Consider the following 27,102-nt stretch of genomic DNA (forward strand, 5'->3'; position numbering starts at 1 on the left):
TTTATTTAACTGGCTGCATTGGCTGTACAGAAACTAATTTTTATTGACACCTTCATTCCTGGAACTTCCAATGGTAAGTGAATATCAGGCCAGAGAAACTATGGATGAAAGCAGTGAAGCCTAGAGAGAGAGCTGGTGTGTTTTGACACTTGACTTCCAAAGCACATTACACAAGGAAACGAGGAGACGAAAGGTTACACCGACTTCTCTTTTATTCACATATGCTCATAAAATGACGTCCAGGCTACAAACAATTGCTGTTTGGTAAACTTGGTTTCACTTCTGCACGGCCTCAAGCTCTGCACTCTTCAGAAGCTGCCCCCACCTTCTGAAGTATTAGTGCATGATTTTATGATCACAGTAAACTGTGCACTTTTCGTTGCATGAATTTTGATAGAGGTGCATGAGCTGTGCAAGCTATGGCAGAAGCCAAAACATGTTTAGCTGCCCAAGAGAGTACTGTTGCTGTACGTGATATAATGTTGCTTTTAGTTTCGAAGAGAGAAAAGAAATAGCTGAGTTTCAGACAGCAACAGGTTGGAGAAAGAACACTCCAAAAAGACGAAAATATTGCGTGAGAAAAAGAAAAAAAATGTTACAGCAAGCCAAAAACACCTAGGTGAGAGTAAATTCATTTGCTTGTAGTAGCTTCATTATCTCTCTGCAGTGCTGAACTGAAAGACGTTGGTTACATGGCAGCACTTTACATTGCTGCAGGATGGCATCATCATACCCTATGCATCTGCACGCTTCGCGCCTTCTGGTGTATGAGTGAGCTTCTCTTGAACAAAGAAAGAAAAAGGCCATCAACAATGGAAGAAATAATGCTGCTTCATGTGATGCCATCCTGCTGCCATTTTTTCTGTTGCAGAAGACAGCGAGAGAGAGTTGAAGGAAGACACTTCGTTGCAAAAGGTTCAAGATGATGCACCTGAAAGATGACAGTAAGAGAGACTGAGAAAGGAGCAGTGGAAGGGGAAAGAAGACAAATTTTCATCAGTGTGTTTTGATCACTTCATCATGCAAGCGCTTTCTGTTAAGCACCTTGCATTAACCCCACTGAGGCATCAACTTTTTCATTTGGACATTCTTCAACAAGAAATATGCTCTGATAAACAACATACACAAATATGGAGGTATTCCTTTTAGTGACAGCATACACACTAGACAGTGAAGCACAGCAAAAGTTAAGGCTACAGCACTGTTTAGTGCCTAGGCTCTTACCTCTATCATGCAGGCCAGCTGAAGGCCTTGTAAGTACATCATAAAGATAAAGCTTAAGTACAGATATGTACAACATATGCTCCTACATGGTTGATTTGCTGCACGTGAAATGAACTATCAGCTCCCTCACCAGATGTTATGCACTCTGTCGTCAAGTCCTGTATTTGCACTGTTCTTCCAAACATGTTCCCCACATCAGCTAGCCCAACTTCAAACCATTCTCAGCTAAAGTCTGCCTTATATAGACGAGTGCACATTTGATAAAAATTACATAAATTAATGTAAATAAATTAATAGTTCAGGTTTTGTAACATGTAAGAAGCATATTACAATGCTGTAGCACTACAGCCTTCATATATTATTTTTAATGATGTATGAACTAATTCAATTAAACTATATTTTTTTCCTTGCAACAAAGGCATCAATTATGCCAGTGATAATGTCCAGGTTATGTGCTTAATGTGGCAGTCTTCTTATTCAGTTTTGTGATGTCTGCTTGAGTTTCAATATTTCCTGTAGCCATCTCCACCAGTAGTCTCGACTCGTGTATGCAATGTAGCTGTTAACAGCCAACCATAAGTATTTTAAGAGCCGACACAACTTCTTTCACAGATGTGGATGAGCTGTGACTAGTAAATGAAATATGTAATTTTCTATGTATCTGTGCTGCAAGCAATTAGGTCTGCCCATAAAAAAAAAATCCCGCAGACATGCCTCTCCTTCAAAAATAGCACACTTTGTTACAGTTTAACTAATGCATGTGCCTATGCGTGCTTTTTGTATTAACAGAACAGCTTAAAATACTAGACAATTGAAAGAAAACACACGGTGTAAAATCACTTGTCTCCACCTAGTCTTTTGTGTTCTTTCACCACTGGGAAGTCTTACCAAATTATTTAGTTTTCAAATCTGAACCATTCAACTAATTCACAAGCCTAAGAACCGTTAACTTTGTACCAATATTCTCAAAGATAGGTCCTGTTAATCTAGACCACAGCTTTTTTTTTCCTTGCTTGCTATTAGCAAACCAAGGCGAAGAAATAATTTCCAGTTGAACACCAAATTCAGACATTCACATTATCCATGGCTGTTTGCATTTCTTATACTATTAGATGTGCTTGTAAAGCTATACTAATGCTGTACTTTTAGGTCTGAGTTAAAGGGAAGCCTCTCCTTCAAAACATATATAATTTTAAAATATTTTGGCTGAACATAGAATACAATGCATACACATAATGCATTTTTTTAATTGGAAAATTATGTGGGAAAATTTTGCACATTAAGAAAAGCATGGCAATCTTGTACATCTTCCCCGAAAATAATTCAAGAGCTTTTAAGTTCTGTTAATTTTCCTGTATATGTGCAAAAGTTAAGCACACAGTCATGTCAACTTACTGGAAACTAATTGCTGGTAAGTGCACAATATGTAATTTGGTTCATTCCCTCTTAGCAGCTGGTTAGCCAAGCTTTAAACAGGTGAATAATTCTGGTGTAATGAAGGTGTGAATAGTTCAGGAATAATTCAGGAAAGACAGGTGAAAGAAATTCTGCATGCACACACTCTCAAATAAATTTCTGGGTTAGAAGTTTTATCAGTTTTATACAGACCTTATTAAGGGGGCATGTTTAGGATAACCATTTCAGGCATTATCTGGCACATTGCAGTTAAATACTAAATCGTGTTAAACAATACTGATATGGGTTGGTTCTTGAATTGCTATGTGGGAATAGCTTCTTTTATTGTTTTTTCTGTTGTGGGAGAGATGTGTGCATGATGCTAACACCGACAACAGCTGACACTGAACTTTATAAATAAACAATTTGAAGGGTGTTAATCTTTTTATCAGAACATAAAATGAAAAAAGCATGCACCAACATGACCATCAAAGCATCTTGTTGTTTCTTTACTCCTGTAATTTGTAAGATCACATATTTCTCTTTTGCAGCACGCTAGCTATTGCTTGTTATAATACCGTATTACTCACTCACCTTGAGAGTGCCTGCTCAACCCTGCGTTGTTCATGGCTGGTCAGCCTCCGAGACAACATTAAGGGCAAAGCTAGCAGTGCTCTCTCCACTAGCATCTGTAGCGATAACCTGGTATTGGCCCACATCAGTTGCGGTGGCCTGTGTGATGGTCATCGTGCAGGTGCGATCATCTTGGGCAATCTTGTGGTGGGCACCCTCTTTCAGGGCATCGCCATCCTTCAGCCACCGAACTGTAAGAAAGCCATCATGCCGCATTATGGAATGAGTGTGAATATTCTCTCATAATACTGAGAGGCAGTTGCAGTTGCCGCTAGAAAAGATTAATGCAAGTGAAGAACAATAGAAGTGGTGAGAGAGCAAATGAGGCAGTTCATTCCATAAACACACTAATACTGAGGTCTTCTTCCTGTGTCCATAAGAGTAGTGCTATTCCCATTGCAAAATCCTAGCAACATTTTCGTTTCGTGAGCAGTTGCCACTTCCGAAGTATTCTTTTGATAAGTGGCCTCCCTTTGAGAGTAAAATGTAAAGCTAGAGAGAGTGCTCTGTTTTCACAAGCAATAATGTGCACCAAAGCCTCAAGAATGGTCAAGCGGTGCTGCTATCTGTATGTTTAAAATTTCGTCATTGGCTGCTTGCTCGACTTGTCCTTAGCATGAAATAGCTTGTGTAAATACCTTACAACTATGCTGCAGATGCAAACAAACCTAGTTAATGCCTTTTGGAAGTTTTGCTACATATAAGCAGGAGAACAGTAGAAGCAGAGCAAATTACACGCAGTGAAGATAAAAACAGAGGAAAATAAAGGGAACCTGAATGTTATGTTCATGAAAGTATCTCATTTAAAGGTCACTCAATATTACTATGATAATGTGTAAAAACCAGCCACTGAATAATTGTTGAATGTTGAGGCAAATTTTCCCACATCCTCTTGCCTAGAAAGAGAAACACTTAACAAGAGGAAGCCCACTGTATCTCATTTATATTAAGGTCCATTCTCTAATGTACCACCAGCCATGCTGCTTTCTTTTTTTACATAGCTTCCATACAGTTTCAAAACTGATGTCGAGTCCCAAGTGAAAATTCAAAAGCAGTAGCATTCAAGGCAGCTCTACACTTGGCTGCACTATTTGAGATTTTAGGTATTGTAAAACATAAAGGCAGAAGCTTAACTAACATCACATTCTGATTACATGCTCCTGCTGTTTTGACAAGTGTAGTGTCTCAGTTTTAAAGTAAGAAATATCTGTATTTCGACTGTTTCCTTAAGTTTCTTACATTCATTTTTCTGTTGCCTTTTACAGCACATCCAATCAAAAAACGTGTATTACAGCTTGTAATCCACGAGCGCTCTAAAATCACAGGCTTTCTTTGCAACTTAGTTTGGTATCTAAAACTGGTAATCATAGTATGTATTTATGATTGATACATGATTATAGTATAGTATGTATCTATAGTATGTATATATATATAGTATATGTATATATAGTTATAGTATAGTATGTATCATAGTATTTATCTATGATTACTGCACACAAGCAGCCCAAACATATCGGCATGCAAAACATGGTTGTGTTGTATAAAAGGCTAAAGTGGGCAAGCCACAAATTTGGGAGTAGTGAATAATTATGAGTGAGGTATCACAATATTTTTAGGCCATGTAACTGAAACTGTTAGCTTTCACCACCTTTCCAATTCTGTTGTTTAACTTGGTATGACATCACACATAGCATACTTAGCTTCTAGAGACTGAAGAATTCAATAAAAAATAAGTGTTACTGAATAATCTGATCTCTGTGCGACAATGCTACAGTATGCTCCATTATTTGTCACCACACTTCTGTTACTCCTAGAAAACAAAAACTGAAAAATGAAACTTCAGTGCCTCTGCTTCATTGATTGTAGTAACATCATCACATCATCCACTGATAAAGTACAGGTTAAATTGAATTATGAGGTTTTACGTGCCAAAACCACTTTCTGATTATGAGGCATGCCGTAGTGGAGGACTCTGGTAATTTCAACCACCTGGAGTTCTTTAACGTGCACCTAAATCTAAGTACACGGGTGTTTTCGCATTTCGCCTCCATCAAAATGCGGCCGCCGTGGCGACAAAGTACAGGTGACAAGAATATTGCACTAGCTGTAGAAAATGTACATAAAACAACAACGAACCTCCAACAGCCTCTTTGTCAGTGACGCACTTGAACACAACTGGCTGGCCTTCTGCCGATGTTGCTGACCTTGGATATATGGAGAATCCAGGTCCCATGAGTGGCTCACCTGGAACTGAAAACAGGAGTATTTGACTAAACAAGTGTCGGGTGAACAAATCTATAGAATGCACTGAGGTGAATTTGTATGCGTAAACACCAGTGCATTAAAAAGCCAATGCCAAGCCTTACACAATGATACGGAATAGCCTGTGTACTGTGTGTTCACTGATATGGTCACATTGTGGTGACAGTGAAGAATTAAATAGTACTGCCAAAAGTGTGAGTTAAGAATTTAACTCGTTATTGGGCAAAGTTGTGCCCAGAAAGACGAGCAACACTGAAATCACAACTATAATGGTGAGCACAGTCATCAGTTGTGAAATCTGAACTCACAGGTCAAGTCTATTCACTATTTATGTATACAAGTATCACCGTACATTACAATGTAATCGCTAGTGCCTGCGCACATATCAGAATGTAGAACACTATTCACGTTGCATGCACAGTCTCATTAGAAAAGACTCTCACTATAGAATTGGTGAAAACACTTAAGAAATTTCGGTAAAGTAGGGCATTTCTTGCATCGAGAGCTAACTTGATAACAGTGATAATCCGGTAAAGAATATTCATGGGCAAAAACTAAACAATGCACACATGATAATGTGCATCAGTGCATACCTAAGACATCCAGGGTGCAGGTGCTGAATGCTTCCCCAACGTCATTGAAAGCTTCACAGGTGTAGGTGCCACTGTCTTCGGGGTAGACTTCAGCAATCACAAGTTTGTAAACATCACCCTCTGTTACATACTGGAAGTCCTTGCTCGACTTAATCTCCTTTTCGTTGTGCAGCCACACGACATCAAACTTGTTGGAACCTGCAATGATGCGTAGATTTATTAGCTCAAACTGGTCTGCATGCATGGACATTGTGAACTGTCTGAAAGATATTTTCTGTGTTGCAATGAACTGTGTCTTTTAACAGCAGGTATCCCAATTTGGAGAAATTGAGCCTTCTGGTCACTGTACAAGTCATAAGTTATTTTGGAACTCATACAGGTTAGGCTTTTGAAATGTCAAATAACTTGACTTGGTCACCAGACTAGAAGCCTTTGTTTTTTCTAACAATGCTACCAGACCCGACAAGTTCTTGTTGAACTCTTAGCTATCCCAGTTTACACTGGAACTGACAGCAGAAACAAATAACGTTGAAAGGCAGAAAATACATATGTCAAATAAAGAGCCAGGCAGATAAACAACTATGTACTTTTGTTTAATTCCTAGTATATGTGTGCGTTTAACGACTGCAACCTGTGTTCTTACCTCTGATTGTACACTGTAGTGTTACTGCATCGCCATCCTTGACAACATGGCTCTTGAGGTGCTCAGCAAATATGGGTGACTTTCCATCGAAGCCTTTTGACTCTGCTTCCTCTTTCTCCATTGCTGTTGCAACAAAAGGAAGCAAACATAGCATCAGCTCATATTTGAAAATGATATATATATGGTAAAACTAATTAGAATGTTCTTGCAGGTGCGAGAATACTGCATTTGGCATGAATTTTTATAAAAGATGACACTGCATTTGCAAATGTACGTACAGACAACATAATTTACGTCACACACATAATACGATTTTAGCTTACAGCATTTTGAGTTCTTGAGGACTGAGTTTTCACTAGTGCTCAATGCTTACGGAATGCATATTCAATTATATCATAAATATATGAAGTGTCGTGGTCATATGCACCAACTATGGGGGGCTCCGGGGCTCGAGCCCCCTCCAGAGATTTCTGGGGGGGGAGGGGGGGGAGCCCCCCAAGGCGATGCCGAAGCCCCCTCCCTCTCTAACACACACACACACACCCAAAGTGTTATTACCAGAGCTTTGTCACCCACATCATTTCAGGTTTCCTTTTTACTTTCCTTGACCTTTTCACTTGAAATTTTACTGGGGCTAATAGCTTACTGCATCATTGCTGGCGCAGAATCGCACAGCTTTTAATTCATACTTTTGCTTTACTTCTGCAAATTCTGACCATAGGAAGACACGCACATTAGAAGCATTAGCGGCGGCTGCCTCATCCGCATTTTCTCACTTCAACGTTGTTGTAAATTTCCACTGTAAACACCGTGCACATATACAATATATTTAAATATACACACAGGACAAAGTTTACTATATTTTTGAAAGAGATGGAGGTAGTCAATTAAACTTACATTTCTAAACGTATGGATACCCTATGCCTAGAGAATGAATATGTTGCTGTATGTTCACCATCCTTCAAATTGCTTTGTGTGCTTTTTTGACCATGAAAAAAACCCAAAGACTTCCGTGACCCCTTTGGCACAGACTTTTATTAATGGTGTGTAAAATGCACGTGAATGTTGTGTGTCTCAGTATTGCTTGTCTTTCCAGTAAGCAATACTAACGAGTCCTAAAAAAAAAACTCTCCTAATAATTTACAACATCTATAAGGGATGGAAACATCGTCAGTTGCATGCAAAGGTCATAAATATATACAGGGTGCCCAAATTACCTATCATGCACCAAGATTTTTAAAAATGACAAAGGCATTGCTCGAAGTAAACCTAGTGCATATTGTTTACAGTACAGTGAAGTAGCTGCCAGTAATTTTTTCGTTACTGATATTTAATTAGGTAATTGTAATTAATTATATAACTTGAGACGTACTATCCTAATTATCAAAGTATCAATGAGGCATTTGAAGGCACAGGCAAGGGACATCTAACTGTGGTATATTCAGCAACATACTAATTGTGTGCAAATGTTTTTCCGGCTGGTAAATAAACCCTGCGAAATATACACAATACCACGTGACTGTGCTCCCATCCAGATCATAAAGCAGCACCCTCAGACAGGCTCCCTCTGAGTTATCCAGAATGAAATAAAGAATAAATAAAAAATCGTGATCGAGCTGGTGCCTTATCTGCTGGGACCGGCCTAAGTAACACGTCACATTTGGTGTGAGTTGGAAACAAGCTGTGATAGCTGTTGTCATAGCGCAGATAAAGTGCACGGATATTCTTTTTTTTTTTTTTTTTTGCCACAAGACCTATCATTACAAAAGCAAATTGACAATGTCAGTGCAAAGGTTTAAAGGTGCGTTTTGTTTCGTCCCAGTTGTCATGTCTTTCTCTAATGAGCAGAAGGTAAACATGACTCTTGCCTTGGGATCTGCAAATGGCAACAAGAAGAAGGCCGCAAATATATATATAATTCATGGAAGTATGACGGTAGATCAAATGCGTCGACTATCATCAGAAATTATGAAAACCTGAGACAAACCGGCAGCTTCAAGAAACAGCGGTGGAGGACTCCATCTTTGAGTCCTAGCCTACGCACGGATCTTCTAGCATTTATGGCCTCAAGCCCTCTTGCTAGCATGTGGGACATGGCTGCCCAGGTACCGATTTCCAAGCCAACAGTTTGGAGGATTCTACATGACGGCTTTTCACCCGTACCACCTCAAGCAGCACCAATGCTTAAAAGATAGGGACCTGTAGAATCGTCTAGATTTCTCGAATTGGGGCCTCAAAAAAGCTGATGAGTCACCAGACTTTTTGAGCAACATCATGTGCACAGATGAAGCCAATTTTCGCAGAAATGCCCAGGTAAATTTGCATAATGCACACTATTGCAGGGACTCCAATCTATACTGGGTAAAGCACAATCGGCACCAGTACCAATGGTTGCTCAATGCACGGTTAGGAATTTGCGCCGGTGTTATAATCGGTCCCATCTTCGACCACACACTGACTGGACAGCGTTACATGAACGAAATCCTTGAAGGAGTGGTGGATGAGTTTCTCAGCGAAGTTGCACTGTCATGTCTTACAATTCTGTGGTATCAGCAAAATGGGGCACCCGCACACAGCAGCAGCCGGGCACAAAACTGGCTGGATGCGACTTTTCATGTGCAATGGATTTGAAGGCAAAGGCCTGTAAATTGGCTGGCTAGGTCACCTGACCTCTTTTGGAGTTATGTGAAAGATCGTGCTTAGATGATCGAGACGGACGTCAGATTAGTTCAAAGCAAGGATAATGGATGTATGCCATAGAATTACATGTCGGTCATCAAGAAAGCCACTGAAGATGTGATGAAATGGACACAGTACTGCGTAGCTGCAAAGGGAGACCTATTCGAACACTTCTTCTAGGATGGTGTCCAACAGAGCCTACGAATTCATAGATAATAAGGGCACACTGAAATCTGGTGTGTGTGTGTATGTGTGTTTTTTTTTGCAGACATCCTAATTGCCAATTCGGCTCATTTAGAAGTGTAGTACGGTAGCTAGCTGGGCGAGTCGGTACATCTGCGCTGGTGTTTCGTCTCTCGTCTTCGTCCTGGTCATTAGTGCACGCTGTTAGTAATAATAATGCATTTAGAAGTGGTATATTTACTTTCTTGAACGCATCGGTTTTTCCTTTTCTCTACAGGATGGTCGCCTCCCGGTCTGTTTATTTCGCTTTTATTTTTGAAGCGAACCTGTTTTTGCAGCACGCATACACTTCAATGAAAAATAAAACGGTCACTTTAATTTAACTTCGGTCCGAAGCAAGTTTCTGGCGCTAAATATAGCTTTGTGTGCACTCTTTCGATGCGGTGCGAGCAAAGCCAGGATTTTGAAACATTCGATGCCTGTTACATTGCTTTTTGCATTTTGCGCGTGGTCAGAGCAGCGCTTTGGCCGCATTATCAAGGGGCTGTTGTTATCCATGTGGTCAGTCGGCCTTGAAAGACGGATAACGAGTGTGGTGTAGAAATAAGAGGAAGGAATAGCTGCGAAGCCACGAAACCTGCTGTTGGTGCTCCTTCCATACCATAATCAAGGTGATGAGCTGTTTCTTCGGGTTTGCAACAGGCAATGCAGTTGCTTTCAACCAACTTATTTGAGGGCGCTGCTTTATGATGCGGGTGGGAGCATAATCACGTGGTATTTTTCATACTTCATGAGGTTTTTTTGCCAGTTGGGAAATTTCTCAATTTAGATAATTAATTGCAATTACCAAATTAAATATCAGTAATGAAAGAATTACTGGCAGCTATTACACTGTACTGGAAACGATATGCACTAGGTTTTTTTCGAGTAATGCAACTGCTCTTTCTTTAAGTATTGGTGCATGGTAGTTGGGGAACACTGCATAATTCATTCAGTAACTGAAATGAGGCCAAGCCAGATTCACTCAAAATCAGAATCAACAGTGGTCATGCACAGCTGCACTTATACTCAGACTCACAGAAAAAAAAAAGAAATAAAGAAAGAGGCTGCAGTTTCACCGGAAAGGCGAAGCAGTATTAGTGACAGCCAAGTATGCGACAATTCCACGAAGGAAGATTACATCACTGAGACGACTGAGGCTGTGAAATTGAACTGTCTCCGTTTATTAGGTCTTGTATATACTCATATAACACCCGCCGTCACTTCAGCGCTCAATTATTCGAGGTCATACGAAGTTTCTTCAGGTGCAAGAAATATACATATGGGGTTCAGAAAGCTTCCCCCCCCCCCCCCCCCCCCCCCCCCAAAAAGAAGATGAAAACTCTCCGCCTATGGTTCTGGTGCTTGTTATGCTTTCTAAATCTTGCTAAGTGCCACCAACGTATTTGGATAAATCTACTTACGTAAGACAGTGAGCTTGCTGCGTGTTTCCGCCTTGCCTTCTGCATTGGTTGCTACACAAACATACTCTCCTTCATCCTCAGGGTAAACTTCACCAATGGAAAGACTGGCTTCACGGTTTTTGTACTTCAAACTGATGATGTCTGAGGATTTCAGAGTCTGTATACATGAAAAGGAAGGAAGAGGAAGTTTCTTAAGTCCACTTCCTTTATAAGCTGCTTTCTTATGTTGTACATCTCTATGTTGCCACTGCAAGATAAATAAAGCTAGGCTTTGGTAGTCTTGAAGTGTATTAATGACAAAAGAATGTAGTTCTAGCTGTCAATAAGACAAGTACAATGCTGCTTAAAAAAAAAATGAAAGCACACCCAGTGAAAATGAAGCACACAAGACCATGTTTACTACGCCATCTTATGACATAAGATGCCTGCAGGTAAGACAACCGTGAGAATTCACCAGTCTATATTTTAGGAAAGCAGAAATCAATGAGCATAATAAAATAAAATCAACTTAATGAAAGTAGGAGCACATAAGCAGTGCATAAATATTATTGCCAGCTATGCTCAGTACTTTTGTTCCAAATATGACCCACAGCTCAAGCAGCATCTCACATTTCTACAATGCAAAACACAAGTGCCCCCTGCATAATGAAGTGCCAACAACGGCAAACCTCGCCATTCTTGAACCACTCCACAGACGGCTCAGGGTCACCATCCACAACAGCTTTGAGCAAGAGGGGTTCGCCGTCCTTAATGCTGATGTCCTGAAGGCCAACCTTGAAAGATGGCGCTACCATGGGTGGTGGTTCATCTGGAACTGCAATTACACAGCAGGGCTTAGAAGCTGGTTGGTGCCAGCAGGTGCATGTGCAAGGCAACTATGTAGTTCATTCTTTGTTTACAAATAGCAGTGCCATGTCTTCCTTTTCTTAACCACTCTTTAGTAGTATATATCACAGTAAAAATAAAAAGTTTTATACACAGGCTCCTAACCAGCCCAGCTTATACTGATAACTTGTTGATTTAGCAGAGAAAGAAACATAAGAAATTAATAGAAATAAATAAATTAAGATAAGCGTACAAAGTGTAAAATGAAAAGCTAGTAACAGGCACTACGATGCAGTTATCTTTACACAACCTTTATTTTAAAAATTTCAGTTTTTTCTTTACTAGTAAAGATTGTCTAAAGCTCACTGCTGTGTGACTCTGCTGTGCTTGCTGCTTACTTGGTAGCATTTTTCATGAAATTTTATCCAGTCCTTGTAAACTGATAGGCATAAATGCAAGCACAAAAGGACACTGCCAAAAAGCATTCTACATTGGTTTCGCCTTGCTATCTGCAGTTATGTTTTGTTCTTTTTTTTCATTTCCTTGAAAATGTAAAGCTGCAATTTTCAAACGTTAAATCGAGTAAAGTGATATGCCCACACTAATCATCAGACAGATACACTAGTACACAAAGCCAAAAAGTGTATTTCGGGGCACGAAGCGAAGCTGTTATAGGATAGTCTATTGTGTAACAAAAGCTGCGATGGAATTGCAGGGCAGGAAAGGATTCAGTCATAAACTAAATTTCCTTTATAAAGCAGTAGATATGATATAAAGTGCTGCATTGTAATTTTTTAGCATGTGGTATCTATCACCTTTCTTGACAAACACAACACATCTGGGGCTGCATTCTCAATTGATCACTCTCAACGATATCACTTTTAGCTTGTACTGATTAGGTAAACGAGCAGAGAAGTAGGTAAAGAATGGTGTGTAAAAATGAGCATGCTTAATGGCAAGCCTTGCACCAACATTATTTTCACGTCACATAGTTGGTTCTTGAGGGCCCTGACAAGAGTGCCTGTCACCCTAGTGAGGCTTTGCATGGAATGTCATATCAGGCAAAAGTGAAGGGATCCCAGAGAGTGATCAATCTGGAATACATACCCTGGTACTCACGTTTGAGTTCTGATACTCACGTTTGAGTTCTTGTGTTGCAGTTCGAGAACGAGATGGGCTGGTGCCTTCTGCTCCTTCCTTCTTACCATAGGGCTTCTGAACACGCTTGGTGGCACCACCTTCAGGTGGAGGTGACAGTTTCGCAGCTGCAGAGCTTAGTGTGCTCGCAACACGGTCCTTTGCAGAGTCTCGCCTTGTCAGAGATGACAAGTCTGAGGCCTTGTAGTCAGTTGTCTTCTTGTCCATTGACTTGTAATCAGATGACTTGAAGTCAGACTTGTAGTCGGACTTGGACTTGTAGTCCGACTTATAGTCTGATGTAGACCTATAATCTGATGAAGACTTGTAGTCAGACGAAGACTTTACTGCGGAAGAAGACTTGTAGTCTGACTTGTAATCATACTTGGACTTAAAGTCAGACTTATAGTCTGATTTATAGTCAGACTTGTATGAGCTGCTTGACTTGTAGTCGGAGCTAGCCAGGTGCTTGCTTGCAGAGGAGTAGTCCCTGGCAGAATAGGATGACGAGACATCGCTGACCCGTGAGCTCTTCACAGATCGGGTATCTGCGAATTTGGAGGATTTGCGCAAATAGTCGCTCTTGGAGTGCAGTCCTAGGTCAGAGGCTCGTGCATACGAGGACAAGGAGGAGTCGTAGCCAGAGTAAGCGGGTGTGGCAGAGTAAGGGGTTGGCGAGGCAGGAGAGGCTCCTGTATGATGGTGTATCACGGTCGGGGAATGGCCTTCAGGAAGTTTGCGGCGGTCTGCAGTGGAGATGGTGGAGAGAGAGAGTGATTGATGTCAGAGTTGTGCATGTCGGTGCATGTTGCTTCATGTCCCGACTGATGAGAGGGGCTTCAGTGCTTGGGTAATCCTTCACCAAAGGCAAACCAGGAAGCAGGATATGTGGATGCACTAGTGTACTCCTAATGTGCTGTGTTGCTATGCCAAATAGGTTTTTGCAAAAGCTGTTGAAGTCAAATGAGAATGATATATGCTGAGCCTCACTTTTTTTAAAAGAGGAGCATTTGACTGAATGCCTTTTAAGCTGTCCTAGTGTCCTCAAGCTGTCCTCGTGCAGGAACATTTGTGTGTTTTAAGCGTCCTTGTGTCTTCCTGTTTCTATCTTGCTGTTAAATGTTCGTTCTTTACACACAATATGTTTCTACACCAATTAGTGCAATTAGTTACACTTTTATGCTGAACTTTAGAGTGGATGTGATAACAATTTTTCTGTCTAATGTGACATTTTTAACCTACGCCTCAAAGGATACTGAGAACATGCATTGTGTGACAGATACTCATGAACTTACAGTAGTACTAGCCTATTTCAAGTACTAAAATAAATGCAATGTCATGTGCAGTAAAAATTTAAAAAGTACTGAGATCCCTAGGTAATGCAGTAATAAGTAGTAATAAGAATGTCTGTCGGAGTGCTAAATTAATGCATGTAGAATATGGAATATGGCAGTACATGCAGTTGAATCTAAAATGTTATTCTTCCTTTACAAGCAGTAACTTGAACAATCCTCTGTGGAATAATTGTGATTTAAATACCATCCAGACTTTCTCCTACAGTCTTGGCCTTTTGCGGTCACGTGTCTGGCCCTACTTGACATGCGAGAATATGTGTTTCGGTCAGCTGTCAAATAGCGGCCAACACGCGTGCACACACTGTTGCGTTTTCTCGTTATTTAGGTCAGTAGCACCAGCTTTTAATAATGTTTTCAGTAATAGGTGCTCCTTGCAATGTCTTCAGATGAGGGCAGCACTTCTTTTTTCCTTCCTTCATGCTTGAAGGGATTTCCGCAGATTGCGTCGAGGGAATGGCGAAGTTTTTTGCGTGTACGTTTTATGGACGAAATTCAGCCAAATTAAGTGAATCAGAATATAATTTTAGTGCCACAGATAAATGTATTTTGCCTTCAGATGGTTGGCAAACCTCCTCGTATGAGAGCACTTTAGAAGACAGTGGCTATAAGGACCCCACAGACCTGCAGTGTAGATCCTGCTCTCTCTCTAGGAGAGTGCTTTGAGCGCTACCACACAATGCTCAATTACTGTTGAGTGCCTGGGGAATAAGTAGATTTTCCTGAAATAAGTCACTTGACATGCGTTCGTTTACTTGAGTACTTTCATTGCATGGGCATCTAAGTGTGCAAGATTGCTCCAGACTGGAACAACTACAAATTGTGTAATTGTATGTGACAGCAGAGGGTTAAAATTACATTAGAAGACAATCTCTGTATGAGGAAAGCAAAAGGCACAGATGCTAGGATAAATAAATTTTCGCAAGCATTTCTGGCTTTGGTCCTAAGAAAATAAGCTTGTATGTGATTGTAGCGTGTTATGTTTCAGGAGAGCCAATCAGCACATTAGAAGTATAGCTTAGTGCACAAGAGAGGCCAGCTACCTGGCCACAAGACATAGTATCAACACTTGAAGAAAAGGACAAAGTCCTGATTCCTGGTTTGTACTGCTCCTAACTTGTAGTTTATGCAGTTGTAACTGTGACTGCAGAAAGGATGCATTTATATTAAAGGTGTACTAATGCATCTTGTTGTTCCAGTCATTCTGTAATTTCCTACAATTCAATTACAGGAGAAACATGATCTTGAAAGAATGTATTGCAGTATCTTTGTCATAGGGGATGCTTATTTCATTTTTACCACGTGCATTCATGCGGGTAAGAAAATGTTTGACATGATATGTGGAACCATATAGCTGGGGAAAAAAATAAATCTATATGGTACTTCACCTGAGCTGTTTAGGATATTGCATAGAAGATAGTATATTGAGAAAGCACCTTAAATTTTGAGATGAGCTATGAAAAGAGTGTTTAAGCATGTCCTATCTGTGGCAAATGTTCCCAGGCCAAAGAGCTCATGGCCAAACTAAACACAAAGTTGTGTGGGGGCACTGCGGTTGTCAGCTGGGTTGACTTGAGAGCATAGGGATGCCTAGGCTTCTACAGACCTCTAAAAGCAGAAAGCAGGTCAGCGACAGTCAGCATATTGCTGTCATGCAGCTTCATGTTCAGTCTGACCTCGTGTGATATGGCCTGGGAACTTTTCCAACAAGTAGTACATTGTCCATTTCTTGCACACTAATGAAAAACCTAACTGTAGTAAAAAAAGTCAATGTTCTTAGTGCGTTAGAGAATTATATGCCATGCCAGGCATAAATGCAATTTATGGGATAAGGATTACGCAATGACTGGGACATGGTAAAAGGTCGAGAGCCTTGTTAATCTGACGCGTGCACTTCACAGGGCATTAACAATGATGCAATATAATAATCATCACACAGAGTTTATAAAACACCGCATTTAGAAAAAAGGATTGCCACATATCTATATCAACACAGGAACACAACAAACATTAACATTGCTCAGTTTGAGCATGTGCTCAAATTATGCAGGTCAAGTGTTCCCTGCAGGAAAGTAATGGCCACACACAATTCACAAAAGACTGCACACTGAAAAAGGATCATGATACAAATCAGCACAGGAACACCAAACACATAAAAGCAAAACAATGTGCATTATGAGAAAGACATACAAATCTTGTAGAAATTAAGACAGGGTAGCCACTCAGACAATTGCCTAGCCTACTTCAGAATGTAACACTGAATTCAAACTACATTTGAAACAATCACAGGCATTTGGGCCTGTAAAAATCCAGAAATCAAGTTTTGTTTTGGTGAGTTGCATCTGATACGTATGTTACACTTGCAGTCTGAAATAAGAGTGAGTCGCAACATCAATGCATGCAAGAGCCGAACATTTAGGTACCGAGGGTAATCCTGAACTATTATTCAATGGTCTATTGTTGCACTGCAACTCAAAGCTATCACAAAGGACATTCTTTATCTTTCTTCACTGACCTTCAATGATGAGGAAGCAGCTGGTTTCATCCTCTCCAAGAGCATTTTTGGCCTTGCAGACATACTTGCCGGCATCCTCTTTCTTGCAAGTTAAAATCTCCAGCGTCACCACACCATCCGCGTGGGTCATGTTGTAGTCAAACTTGCTAAGCTCCTTGCCATCCTTGTACCATTTGATCTGCAGTTCAAAAAATTTAATTTGAAGCTCCCATTCTTGACAGCTGCTCCAGATGTAATTTCTGCCCTGCCTGTTCTTGTGCAAGATTTTATAGGAAATTACTTTTTAAAATAATTTCATGTTTGAAGCCTCTAAAAGTTTTTTTTTTTTTTTTTTGGTATCAGGTTTGATAATTCTAACAAAAAGAGAGACAAATAGAAAGAACAGTGTGCCACATAAACTGGCAGAGCCTGAACATTGGTGCCAACTCAGATGGCCTGAACAGCATTTCAGGCAATGTCATACAGAAAACGAGATGCAAACACTTAAATTTACACACTCACAATGACTTCACACACAGTGTACAATCATTTATCTATTAGTATATGCTGGTTTGCTTCCGTGTAAGTTTTTATGACAAGTGTTGATGTCATGGGTGGCCTACTCACAGTTATTTTCCTTCAGAACATAGTTATGAAGTAATATCCATCTCCTTGAACTGCACAAAGACTGCTTTTAAAGCTATAATGGTCTATCAAAGAAGCTCAAGATATCATAGTCTGTAGATATATATATATATATATAGAGAGAGAGAGATAAGAAAGGATGTCGTCCAAAGAAAAAATATCATTAATGCACCTCTTCATTTTGCTGAATGTTGTGAAGCCTATGTGTTCCCCTTCTCCTCTACCTACCCTCTTCCTCAAGAGGAAAACAAACCTGTGCTGCACCTGGTGTAAAATAACAGACACTGACCAAAGAAATAAATGTTTAAGAGAAACAAACGTTTCCGCTCCTGTACCGGAGCCTTGTTCATAATGGTTACAGGTGAAGTTTGCATGCAATATATGTCTAAAAAAGGCGGTGTGCTGCACCTAATTTTAAAAAAAATTTTTGCCTAGAACCCTGACCTCTGGATGTGGCTTTCCAGACAGGCAGCAGAGCAGCTTGACGCCAAGGTTGGTCTGGATGACACGTGGTCGGAGGTGGAATGTGAAGCAAGGAGCGCTATCAGCAGGCTCCTCCCACAGCTCGTACCTGAGGGGCTCTCTACGCCGTCTGCATTCGCACACATTCAGCACCATCAGCACTTCTCTGCACACTTTTGGTAGACTGACAGTAGTGGCAAACTAGTTAATGCTAGACTGGTAGCTTATTAGCCTTCTGGAACTCACTCAGCACTTTTTCTGTACAAGAGGTGACTCGGTCATGAAAAAACTGCCAGTGAATACTCTCGTAAACACAGTGGCAAAATCATCACTCTCATAACTTGTTTTAGCAAATCAAATATGCGATGGCGAGACAGACAATGCATCCAAAGTAAGGCCTATATTCCAACCAGCTGCCAACTCCAAAAGCATGCCTGTGTCCTCAAAGGAAGACAAGTGAATTCCTATGCAATAAATTTAGATGAACAGATGAAAGCTAGATCACAAAGTAGGCAATGACATTTAACTCTGATGGCAACATGAAATGAGGTTGAAGAGGTGGGCAAACAATATCAAGTGAAAAAGACTAAAATGTAAACTTGGAGAAGCAAGGCAAAGAGTGTGTGACAGACAGGGAAAGATGGAGGAAATTCATTAAAAACATTGGCTCTTTATATAAACACGCAGGCTTGATGATTGCACTGCACTTAAAAACTGTTCAAACATCAGTTGCAATTTCACATAGGAACTGGGAAGCTAAGTTGGTAACAAGCAAAAGCTTCATAAGAAAAAAGATGGAAAAGCAAGGATACAAGATATCTCACCTGACAGGTTCCTCTAGCCGAACTTCTGGAATCGTGATTGGCATAGCTGTAAAAAACAATGATCACAAAGTAAATAAAGAACTAAAGTAAGAGTAATTCATCAGCTGAAAATATCAAGCAAATCAAACATAGTGACTGCATCAAATGTTGCAGCGTTATCATTTCCAAGGTAATCTAATGTCTAATAAGTCAAGAGTAATCTACAATGCAATGCACAGTGTTCAATTTGTCACTTACTGTCTGATAAGCATACTTTCTATGATATAGCTGTACCAATCCTTTGAACATGTTTCTATAGCATTAAGACTGCAGAACATTCTCAAATAGTATATATATAGTATATGCTTGCAAAGTCAAAAAGCAAACCAAGGGGGGGAAATCTTGTTCATTACCTTGAACGTTCAGGAAGACTGGCTCCTCCCTGTAGCCATAGCTGTTCTCTGCACGAATAATGTACTCGCCACGGTCATCCAGGCGGCAGCGGTTCAAAATGAAGTAGTAGTCATCACCCTCATAACGCTTCATATGCTTTACGCTCTGCCGCAGCTCGCAGCTGTCACGATACCTGTGGCAAGGCACAACAAGTATGCATGTGGAGGCCAGATTCTAATACGATGCAACTCATTCATATGTTCAGAGCATGTTTAGCTCCACAGGCAGATGCATGCCCTAAGCATGAATTAATTGTTGCAACAAAGTAGCACAATTTTGCTATCATAAGTTTCCAATGTCGCACATGCCATGCATTTGTCATGTTCCTAGTTACACGAACGTCGTCTTTCAATGTAAGTTCGAACACACGTGGTATGCAAGAGCTTTTGAGATTATGGTGTAGCACTGTTTCACATTAATGCTATTCAAGAAATGCAAACAAGTCAGACTTTTAGTCTGCACCTTGTGCCTATTAAGGATCACAGATGACATTCTACAGCGTAAGTTATGCATTATCCTTATCATGTGTTGAAACACAAAAGAAACATCTATGAGAAAGGAGGGGTGGGCATGAAACTTGAGAACTGAGGAATGATTGTCATGATTACTTGGGGAAAAAAGAAAGCCATAATATAGCTAGCAACCATGACAAAAGTAGTTCCTTACCATGTGATAGTAGCAGGTGCAGCAGCAATAACCCTGCAGTAAAACTTGGCACTTTGTCCTTCAAAGGCAAATGCACTTGTTGGTTTGATGACAAAGCGTGGAGCTGCTTGTCTTCGATCTGTAGGCAGGGGAAACAAAACAGTGTTTGTGATTAACTCATGGAGTTTTACGTGCCAAAACCACGATCTGATTATGAAGCACGTTGTAGTGGGGAACTTCCGGAATAATTTTGACCACCTAGGGTTCTCTAACATGCACCTAAATCTAAGTACATGGGTGTTTTTGCATTTCACCCCCATCGAAATGCGGCCGCCGTGGCCGGGACTTGGTCTTGCGACCTCATGCTTAGCAGTGCAACACCAAAGCCAGTAAGCAACCACGGTGGGTACAGCGTTTGTGATTAATATCGAGTGTGTGCAGTGTTTCTAAGAGCACTTCTTGGGTATCTATGGTCTAGCAAATGAGCCAAACAATATCAAGGGCAGCTGGCGTAACAGGAAAAGAAAGTACATTCTGATCAACTTCTGTGAAATGTCACTGGAAAGACAAGCCATGAAAAGTATAGCATGTAATTAAGTTAATTAAGCAAGAATGCAGAAAATGAAAAGATCTGGAGACAAGTAGTCTGCAGGTGTGGTTAAATTTTTTGCTTTCTGTTGTTCATTGTTAAAATGCAGATGCTGAACAATGAACAATAACTTACCGAAGTAGAAGTCGTGGATGTTGTACTTTTTGTCGTGAAGTTTTCGTAACGAGCTATAGTTTGAAATATGCCCAATTGGAACTGTGCATGTGTCCCAGTAATGGCCCTAAACAGTATAAGAAAGAGTGAGATTAGATCAGGGGTGAAATGTTGAAGCACACTATTCAACCATTATTGATATAGTACATGCTAGTTGCAAGCTTACGTATTTGGCCCTGATATGATCCCGGAACTTGATGTATCGGCTGTTGGGTATTGGAATGGTTGCTGACTCCTTGATATCACCCTAAAGGAAAGAAGTGAATATACATTTTAATCAAACACAATAGCAGCATTACTCGTTTTTGACTTGAAACATTAATATGTAGCATTCTGCTTAGCAAAAGCAGCATACTTGAAGCATACCTTGAGCCAATCGTGCTCCAGACATTCATGTGCTGTCATACGCTTGCTGCAGAAGGAAACATCAGATGTGAGACAAGCCAGCGAGAACATGACTGAAACAAACTTTTACAAAACAAATATATGCTCTAAAGGCAGAAAAAGAAAAATGCACATACTCCTTGTTCCTTGTAAGCAGACGGCGAATGAAGTCCTTGCCTTCCTCTGAAACATTTGCGAATGCCTCATCGTCAAAGTCCCAGTCACAGGCCTTGACATTTTTCAGTGTTTCGACGTCATTCTCGCCTGCAAATGGTGACAGACCACTCAACCTGCAAAGTGAGAGGCAGATGTTTTAATTATGATCATATTAAACTAAGGTACCGAAGCTGGTCTCAGAAAGGATGGTGCTCACAGGACGTATGCCAGCACGCCAACTGCCCACATGTCCGTGTAGAAGCCAACTGGCTCGCGGTCAACGATCTCAGGAGCCGCAAACTCAGCAGTGCCAGTTGATATCTTGACAACCTCATTTGGATCAAGCTTAGTGGCCAGTCCAAAGTCAATAAGCTTGACATTTGTGCTCTTCCTGGTCTGGCACATAATATTTTCGGGCTGGATAAAAAAAGGAAACAGTGCAATATGGGTGTTATCTTATAAAGAATGAAGCACAAGACAGCCTTCATTCTCATACACAAGTATAGTACCTTGAGGTCAAGGTGAATTATGTTCTTTTCGTGCATATGCTTGACACCTTCACAAATTTGGCGCATGTAGTTGATCACTTCAGCCTCGGACATCTTGTAGTCCTCGTCTGTGATACGTTCAAACAGCTCTCCACCAGACATGCTGTAGTTTTTGGAGTGCAGAGGAAATGAAAAATGAGTATTGTCAGACACGATGGCAGAACTTGGATGCTACAAAAACTGGCGGATCTTGATCTATGCTAGTCATAAATGATTCCACATATATCATATGATGTTATGAGTCACGACTATGCATTCAATACAGAAACGTATGCACACCAGCCATTCCATGACTATATGCTTGGCAGGCTACTGAGTCAAACTCATAAAAATTGAGTCACTTTAGCACACGCTAAAGAGGATGAAGGCGAAAGGCAGCGCACTCACGAGACATTAATTAAATTACCTGACATTCTCCTTTCAATGCATTGTTACTTCCTATTACTTGTTTTCTCCCACCAAAGATCCCGGGTTCGAGTTCCTTAATTAACTTTGCCTTAATTAACACCAAAGGCCGTGGGTTCGACTCTCACCAATGGTTGTTGGTTAGACTCCCATTAAAAGTCGTGTGTTGAGCCCCACAAAAGGTTGTGGTTTCGACTCCCATTGAAAGTCGTGTGTTTGAGTCCCACCAATGGTTTCACCATTGGTGGGACCATCAATTACACCATCAATTTTGGTGTGATTGAATTTTAGTGCCGTAATGCCTGATGGTCAATTTTTTGATAACTCTGAACAACAGATATTTCGACCCATGACCCACATGCTGACATCAGTGAGCAAGTGACCAAGCAAGACAAGTACTTGTCAAAGGTTGGCAACCATGCTATAAGCTTTGCGAGACATTCATATTAAATTTTATCAGCGGTAAGTTATGTTGTAGGAAGCAAACATGTCAATGTCAACGATGGCAGACTATGCAGGCTGTATTGGTGAGATTTCTAGGCACTACTGTGGTTTATCAGTAGCAAATAGTGCTGTAGGAGGCAGTCATGTTGAGACTACTAGCTGTAATAAAGCATATAGGTTGTGTCCTGCGACATTAATTTGAGAACCAAACGTTCCATGCTTTTTTACAGGAACATGTTCTATACTGTTCAGTGAATAATGAATTGCAGCATGTTGTATTGTAGATGGTACCAGCAACACCATAAGAAGTAAAAAATGTGCATGCAATTCAAAACTTACAATTCATAGATGAGCACCATTTCGTCATCATCTTCAAATGCGTCGTGCAGGCGGATGAGTTTGGGGTGATGCAGCTGATTCATAATGTCTATCTCTTTGCGGATAATTGACTTCTCCAGAGGATGGGAAACAGGGATGAACTTGGCTGCAAAAATGTGGCCCGTCTTCTTCTCTCGACAGCGATGCACCACCCCAAAGGCACCCCTGATGAGGAGGCGGCAGGAAAAAGGAGAAATGACCACGAGGTAAAAAGACAAATTAAAATGTCAGCAACAACTTTAGCCACTTTGAATAGTTTAATTAAAATTTACAAAGGTGCCTCATTACCCGAGAGCTTTCAAGGCACTTCACCCCCCCCAAAAGCCATACTCAATATGCTCTAGAGGGATACTGTGGAAGCACGAAGCTAAAATAAAGACTGTTGGTATGCATTTTTGCATATAAATGAATGGTGTAATGCATCTGTCAACTCATCGTTACAGCAAGAACCTTAAGAACCTGTGCTTCACACAGAAGTGCGATTTTGTATGCATAAGCACAATAAGAAAAGTTGAAGTTTCTGAGAATAGCACCAAAGCACCAAGAGAAAGTAAAAACACCTTCACGAATGGAGAAAAGTATGAGATAACTGCTGTATAATCAAATAACAGTCAAGAGCTCTCAGTGACTACTTCCTTTTGCAACAGTACGTTATGTTGTCCTTAGTTGGTCCTTTTTCATCAACAGTGGGCTAGCACATCTTTAAATATTGTTTCCTAAAAACATGAAAACATGGTTTACGTACGTTCCAATCTCTTCAAGGATGTCATAGTAGTCATACACGCTGGAAGTTTTAATGTCAATTGGTTGCGGAATGTACTTGTCAAAGTCATGCACTGCAAGAGGAAAAAAAAAAAAAAGAAACACAGAAAGTTAAAGCAACAAATCAGTGTAGCAGGTACAATAACTAAGCAATAAGTCACATAATGGACTTTGCTTTGTTAAGGGAGTTTATCAACTTGATAGTGCACTGTGATAACTTACCGAATTGGTCATAGTTTGTGATCTTGCCTTCAGATTTTCCTCGGATCTTCTTTCCGTGTTCATCCACTGAAATAAATGAACATGACAAAGGTGAATATAAAGTAGACGAAATTTAACATATTTTTTGGAGGCTATCAGACAAGTGATTTTTAAAGCCACTGAAAAACATTGCAATTTGTAAACATACCCATGTAGTCTTTCTTCTTTTCCTTCCTTGAAGCTGGAAGAGAATTAAGTGAAAAGGTTAGGTAAAATTTTTACCATGAAAGAGAATTTCTACGGTGATGAGAAAAAATAATGCAAGCTGTTTCACAAGCTTGACTGCTTACGCTTGGTCATGATGGGAGCCGTGGGTTCACAAGGTTCGCTCCTTCCAAAGACGTTTTCAGCGTAAACGCGGAACTGGTACTCCTTGGATGGGTTCAAGCCAGTGATCTGGTGAGTTGTAAATCTAAAACAAAAAGATCAATATATGCCAGACATTACTGGTGCGCCTGCAACTTCTTGCATTATACAAATTGAATCAACAGTTAAAGTTCTAGTGTACTGAGGCAAAAATATCTTAACAGGTTGATTTACTAGCTGACACACAACTGGTACCCAGTGCTCCTAGTTGCATGTTATCATGTATAATAATGAAAGTGTAATGGGGCACAAAATATATTGTAATGCCAATCTGCAGCCTTTAGGAAAGAAACAGACAAGAAAGAAGATTTAAAAATGAGCAATTGTTTTTTGGTATACTTCACACATCTGGTAAATACTTCGGTGAACAAATAAGTGAACTGAATAGAATCAGAATTGTGTGAGCACTGAATTAGCCTTTGATAATTACATGCATTGAGGAAGTGCAAACAGGGGCTTTTGAAGCTGAAGTGCATGTGAATTAAACAACGATGGCATCGAATACGACAATATGAAGCAATTAATGATGACAGTGTTTTGAGTCCGAATCAAATATGCAGTGATAGTATGAAATTGAACACAGGTAGTTTCTGAATAATTCTTAAATAGTTATTAAATATGATATAAACCTTTTGGTTAGCTTTATAATTACACTGGTTGGCTTTATATTTATGCCCCACTGATCCACAATTTTGCACGGATATCTATTTCAAATCTGTTTATCAATTGTCTTCATGTGAGTGTATATTATTTAAAAACAATTTGAAGATATATTCAACATTAAGCAGTTACTTAATTCAGCAATCCATTCAAAGAGCCAGTGCCTGATTTCAGATTTTATTTAATCAAACAGTAGCATATCCATTTGTTATTCGAAACATTTAAGTACATATCAGTCGTCACACATCCTTACTCTGCATAAGTTTAGAAGTTTGCAGGCACTCATACCTCGTGTTGCCACAGCGCACCCATGTGGTGAGTGGGCTTTCTCGTTTCTCAATCATGTAGTTTGTGACGTGGCTTCCACCATCCCACAGTGGTGGCTTCCATGACAGCAGGCAATTGTCGTCATTGATGTTCTCCACCACTGGGTGTCTTGGTGGATCGGGTTTGTCTGTTTAGGCACAAGAAAGTTCGCCTTTTATTGAATAGTGCACAAAAAAAAAAAAAAAAGAATTAAGGAGTAGCACCACTTCTGCACCATTGGGTGTCAAAAGCATCAATAGAAGGTGGAACAGCCATGTGTGGCACGAAATTATTCTTGCTGTCTCCACTTTGCGCAGATGTATATCTGCGCAAAGTGGAGACAGCGATAAAATGCGTGCATTACTGGCATTGGCCAACGAGATAATGTTCCACAGCAGAGGGATAACAATAATGAAAGTTACCCTAAGGCCAACGTACATGAGAAAGTTGGCAGCAAGATGGATGGAAAAAATGAAAAGCAGTCAAAGAAAAATGTGAGACCTCATGAAGAGGTAAGCCCAGCTAAACTATAGAAAGAGTTCTTCAAAACCATAAATCTAGCAAGATTACTTTAGTTACTTCCGTATGAAAAATCAAGTCCGCACTGACCTGGCCTTTATACCAACAATAAAGTAGAATAGCCCAAGTAATGCAAAGCTTAATTCAGAATTTCAGTGTCACAAAACAAAGTTGGCTCTCAAGTAAAGCAAAAGATTAGAGCAATGTTGTTGCTCAGTTTAGATAGAACTGCCAGCAGAAACTCTAAATGTGGAATACTTATGTGGTCTATACAATTCTGGGCTTGCCACAGGCTGCTGACCCTTAACACGTATCACAGATTAACAGGTCTCTGAAATCATCCATGGACCACAGAGTGGCAGCTAGTGTGCATGACACTGCATTTTATAATCACAATAAGAGCTTTGGCACTGCATGAGATATCAACCTTCCAGACACCACAAACACTACCTGTGACATGCTGATGTCCTTTACAAATGGCTATAAAGAATTACCGCAGGTTGCGATGCATTGTGCACTTCTGCATGCTCAATTCGAAAGCAGAAAAGTGAACGTAAAGCTGAATGAAATTCAGTGCTTACCACTGATCTGGACCTTGATGATGGCCGAGTCCATGCCAAGCTCATTCTCCGCGACCAAGCGGTATGGTCCACTGTCGGTCTTGTTGACATCGCGGATGGTGAGGATGGCATGCCGCTCACCAGTCTGGATGTCAAAGTGACTGCCGCTCTCAATCTCCTCGCCTTCCTTGAACCACTTGATGCGCGGCTTCGGGAAGCCCGTGAAAGGAATCTTGAGAACCACATTCTCGCCCTTCTCGAAGCAGGCCAGTTCGCGGAACCGAGGTGGCACATTGATGTGTGGTGCCGCTGCATGGAGAAATGTCAAGGCACGTTTAAAGAATAATACTTGGCTTTAGCAAGCTTTAACAAACCATGGAATAGACTGCAAGCTGGAAATTACACATGTGCAGGATATAGCGTGGCTGTCACCCTTTGCAGTAAATAGTTCTTTCTTAATCTATGATCAGGCTTCCAATTCTTCATCACTTATCTTTTGTAAAATTGGTCAATGTTTTTGTCGTTCATTTCTTTTTCAATAATTGGTGTGTTTTGAAAGTCACCGCATAAGATACAAGAAAAGTGGTGAATATCAGTGAGTAAAACAAGTATTCGCTTTTTAATATGCAATATAAATCAGCAAGCACACCCATAGTGCCCTTGGGTGGAATGCTACTTGAAGAAAAGAGCGCTATGAAG

General features: G+C 40.4%; 1 protein-coding gene across 1 annotated transcript in view; it reads right to left on the bottom strand.

Annotated features, from left to right (window-relative positions):
* Positions 1 to 194: 194 nt before the first annotated feature.
* Positions 195 to 27,102, bottom strand: part of bt (projectin protein bent) — a 247,652-nt gene continuing 220,744 nt past the window's right edge. Inside the window, exons 110-135 of the mRNA XM_055075480.1 lie at positions 26,425 to 26,712; positions 25,307 to 25,472; positions 24,283 to 24,404; positions 24,141 to 24,173; positions 23,954 to 24,019; positions 23,715 to 23,805; positions 22,931 to 23,134; positions 21,704 to 21,845; positions 21,412 to 21,611; positions 21,176 to 21,328; positions 21,021 to 21,066; positions 20,821 to 20,901; positions 20,616 to 20,721; positions 19,913 to 20,030; positions 19,207 to 19,379; positions 18,815 to 18,860; positions 17,973 to 18,120; positions 16,905 to 17,082; positions 13,040 to 13,783; positions 11,744 to 11,889; positions 11,076 to 11,232; positions 6,751 to 6,873; positions 6,108 to 6,305; positions 5,389 to 5,502; positions 3,214 to 3,443; positions 195 to 931 (exon numbers count right to left, since the gene is read on the bottom strand). Coding sequence (XP_054931455.1) covers positions 3,244 to 3,443; positions 5,389 to 5,502; positions 6,108 to 6,305; positions 6,751 to 6,873; positions 11,076 to 11,232; positions 11,744 to 11,889; positions 13,040 to 13,783; positions 16,905 to 17,082; positions 17,973 to 18,120; positions 18,815 to 18,860; positions 19,207 to 19,379; positions 19,913 to 20,030; positions 20,616 to 20,721; positions 20,821 to 20,901; positions 21,021 to 21,066; positions 21,176 to 21,328; positions 21,412 to 21,611; positions 21,704 to 21,845; positions 22,931 to 23,134; positions 23,715 to 23,805; positions 23,954 to 24,019; positions 24,141 to 24,173; positions 24,283 to 24,404; positions 25,307 to 25,472; positions 26,425 to 26,712 — 4,043 coding nt within the window. The 3' untranslated portion in view covers positions 195 to 931; positions 3,214 to 3,243. The remainder of the gene's footprint in view (positions 932 to 3,213; positions 3,444 to 5,388; positions 5,503 to 6,107; positions 6,306 to 6,750; positions 6,874 to 11,075; positions 11,233 to 11,743; positions 11,890 to 13,039; positions 13,784 to 16,904; positions 17,083 to 17,972; positions 18,121 to 18,814; positions 18,861 to 19,206; positions 19,380 to 19,912; positions 20,031 to 20,615; positions 20,722 to 20,820; positions 20,902 to 21,020; positions 21,067 to 21,175; positions 21,329 to 21,411; positions 21,612 to 21,703; positions 21,846 to 22,930; positions 23,135 to 23,714; positions 23,806 to 23,953; positions 24,020 to 24,140; positions 24,174 to 24,282; positions 24,405 to 25,306; positions 25,473 to 26,424; positions 26,713 to 27,102) is intronic.

The sequence above is a fragment of the Dermacentor andersoni genome, chromosome 11 (genome assembly GCF_023375885.2).
Source record: "Dermacentor andersoni chromosome 11, qqDerAnde1_hic_scaffold, whole genome shotgun sequence".
In the NCBI taxonomy this organism is placed as follows: Eukaryota; Metazoa; Arthropoda; class Arachnida; order Ixodida; family Ixodidae; genus Dermacentor; species Dermacentor andersoni.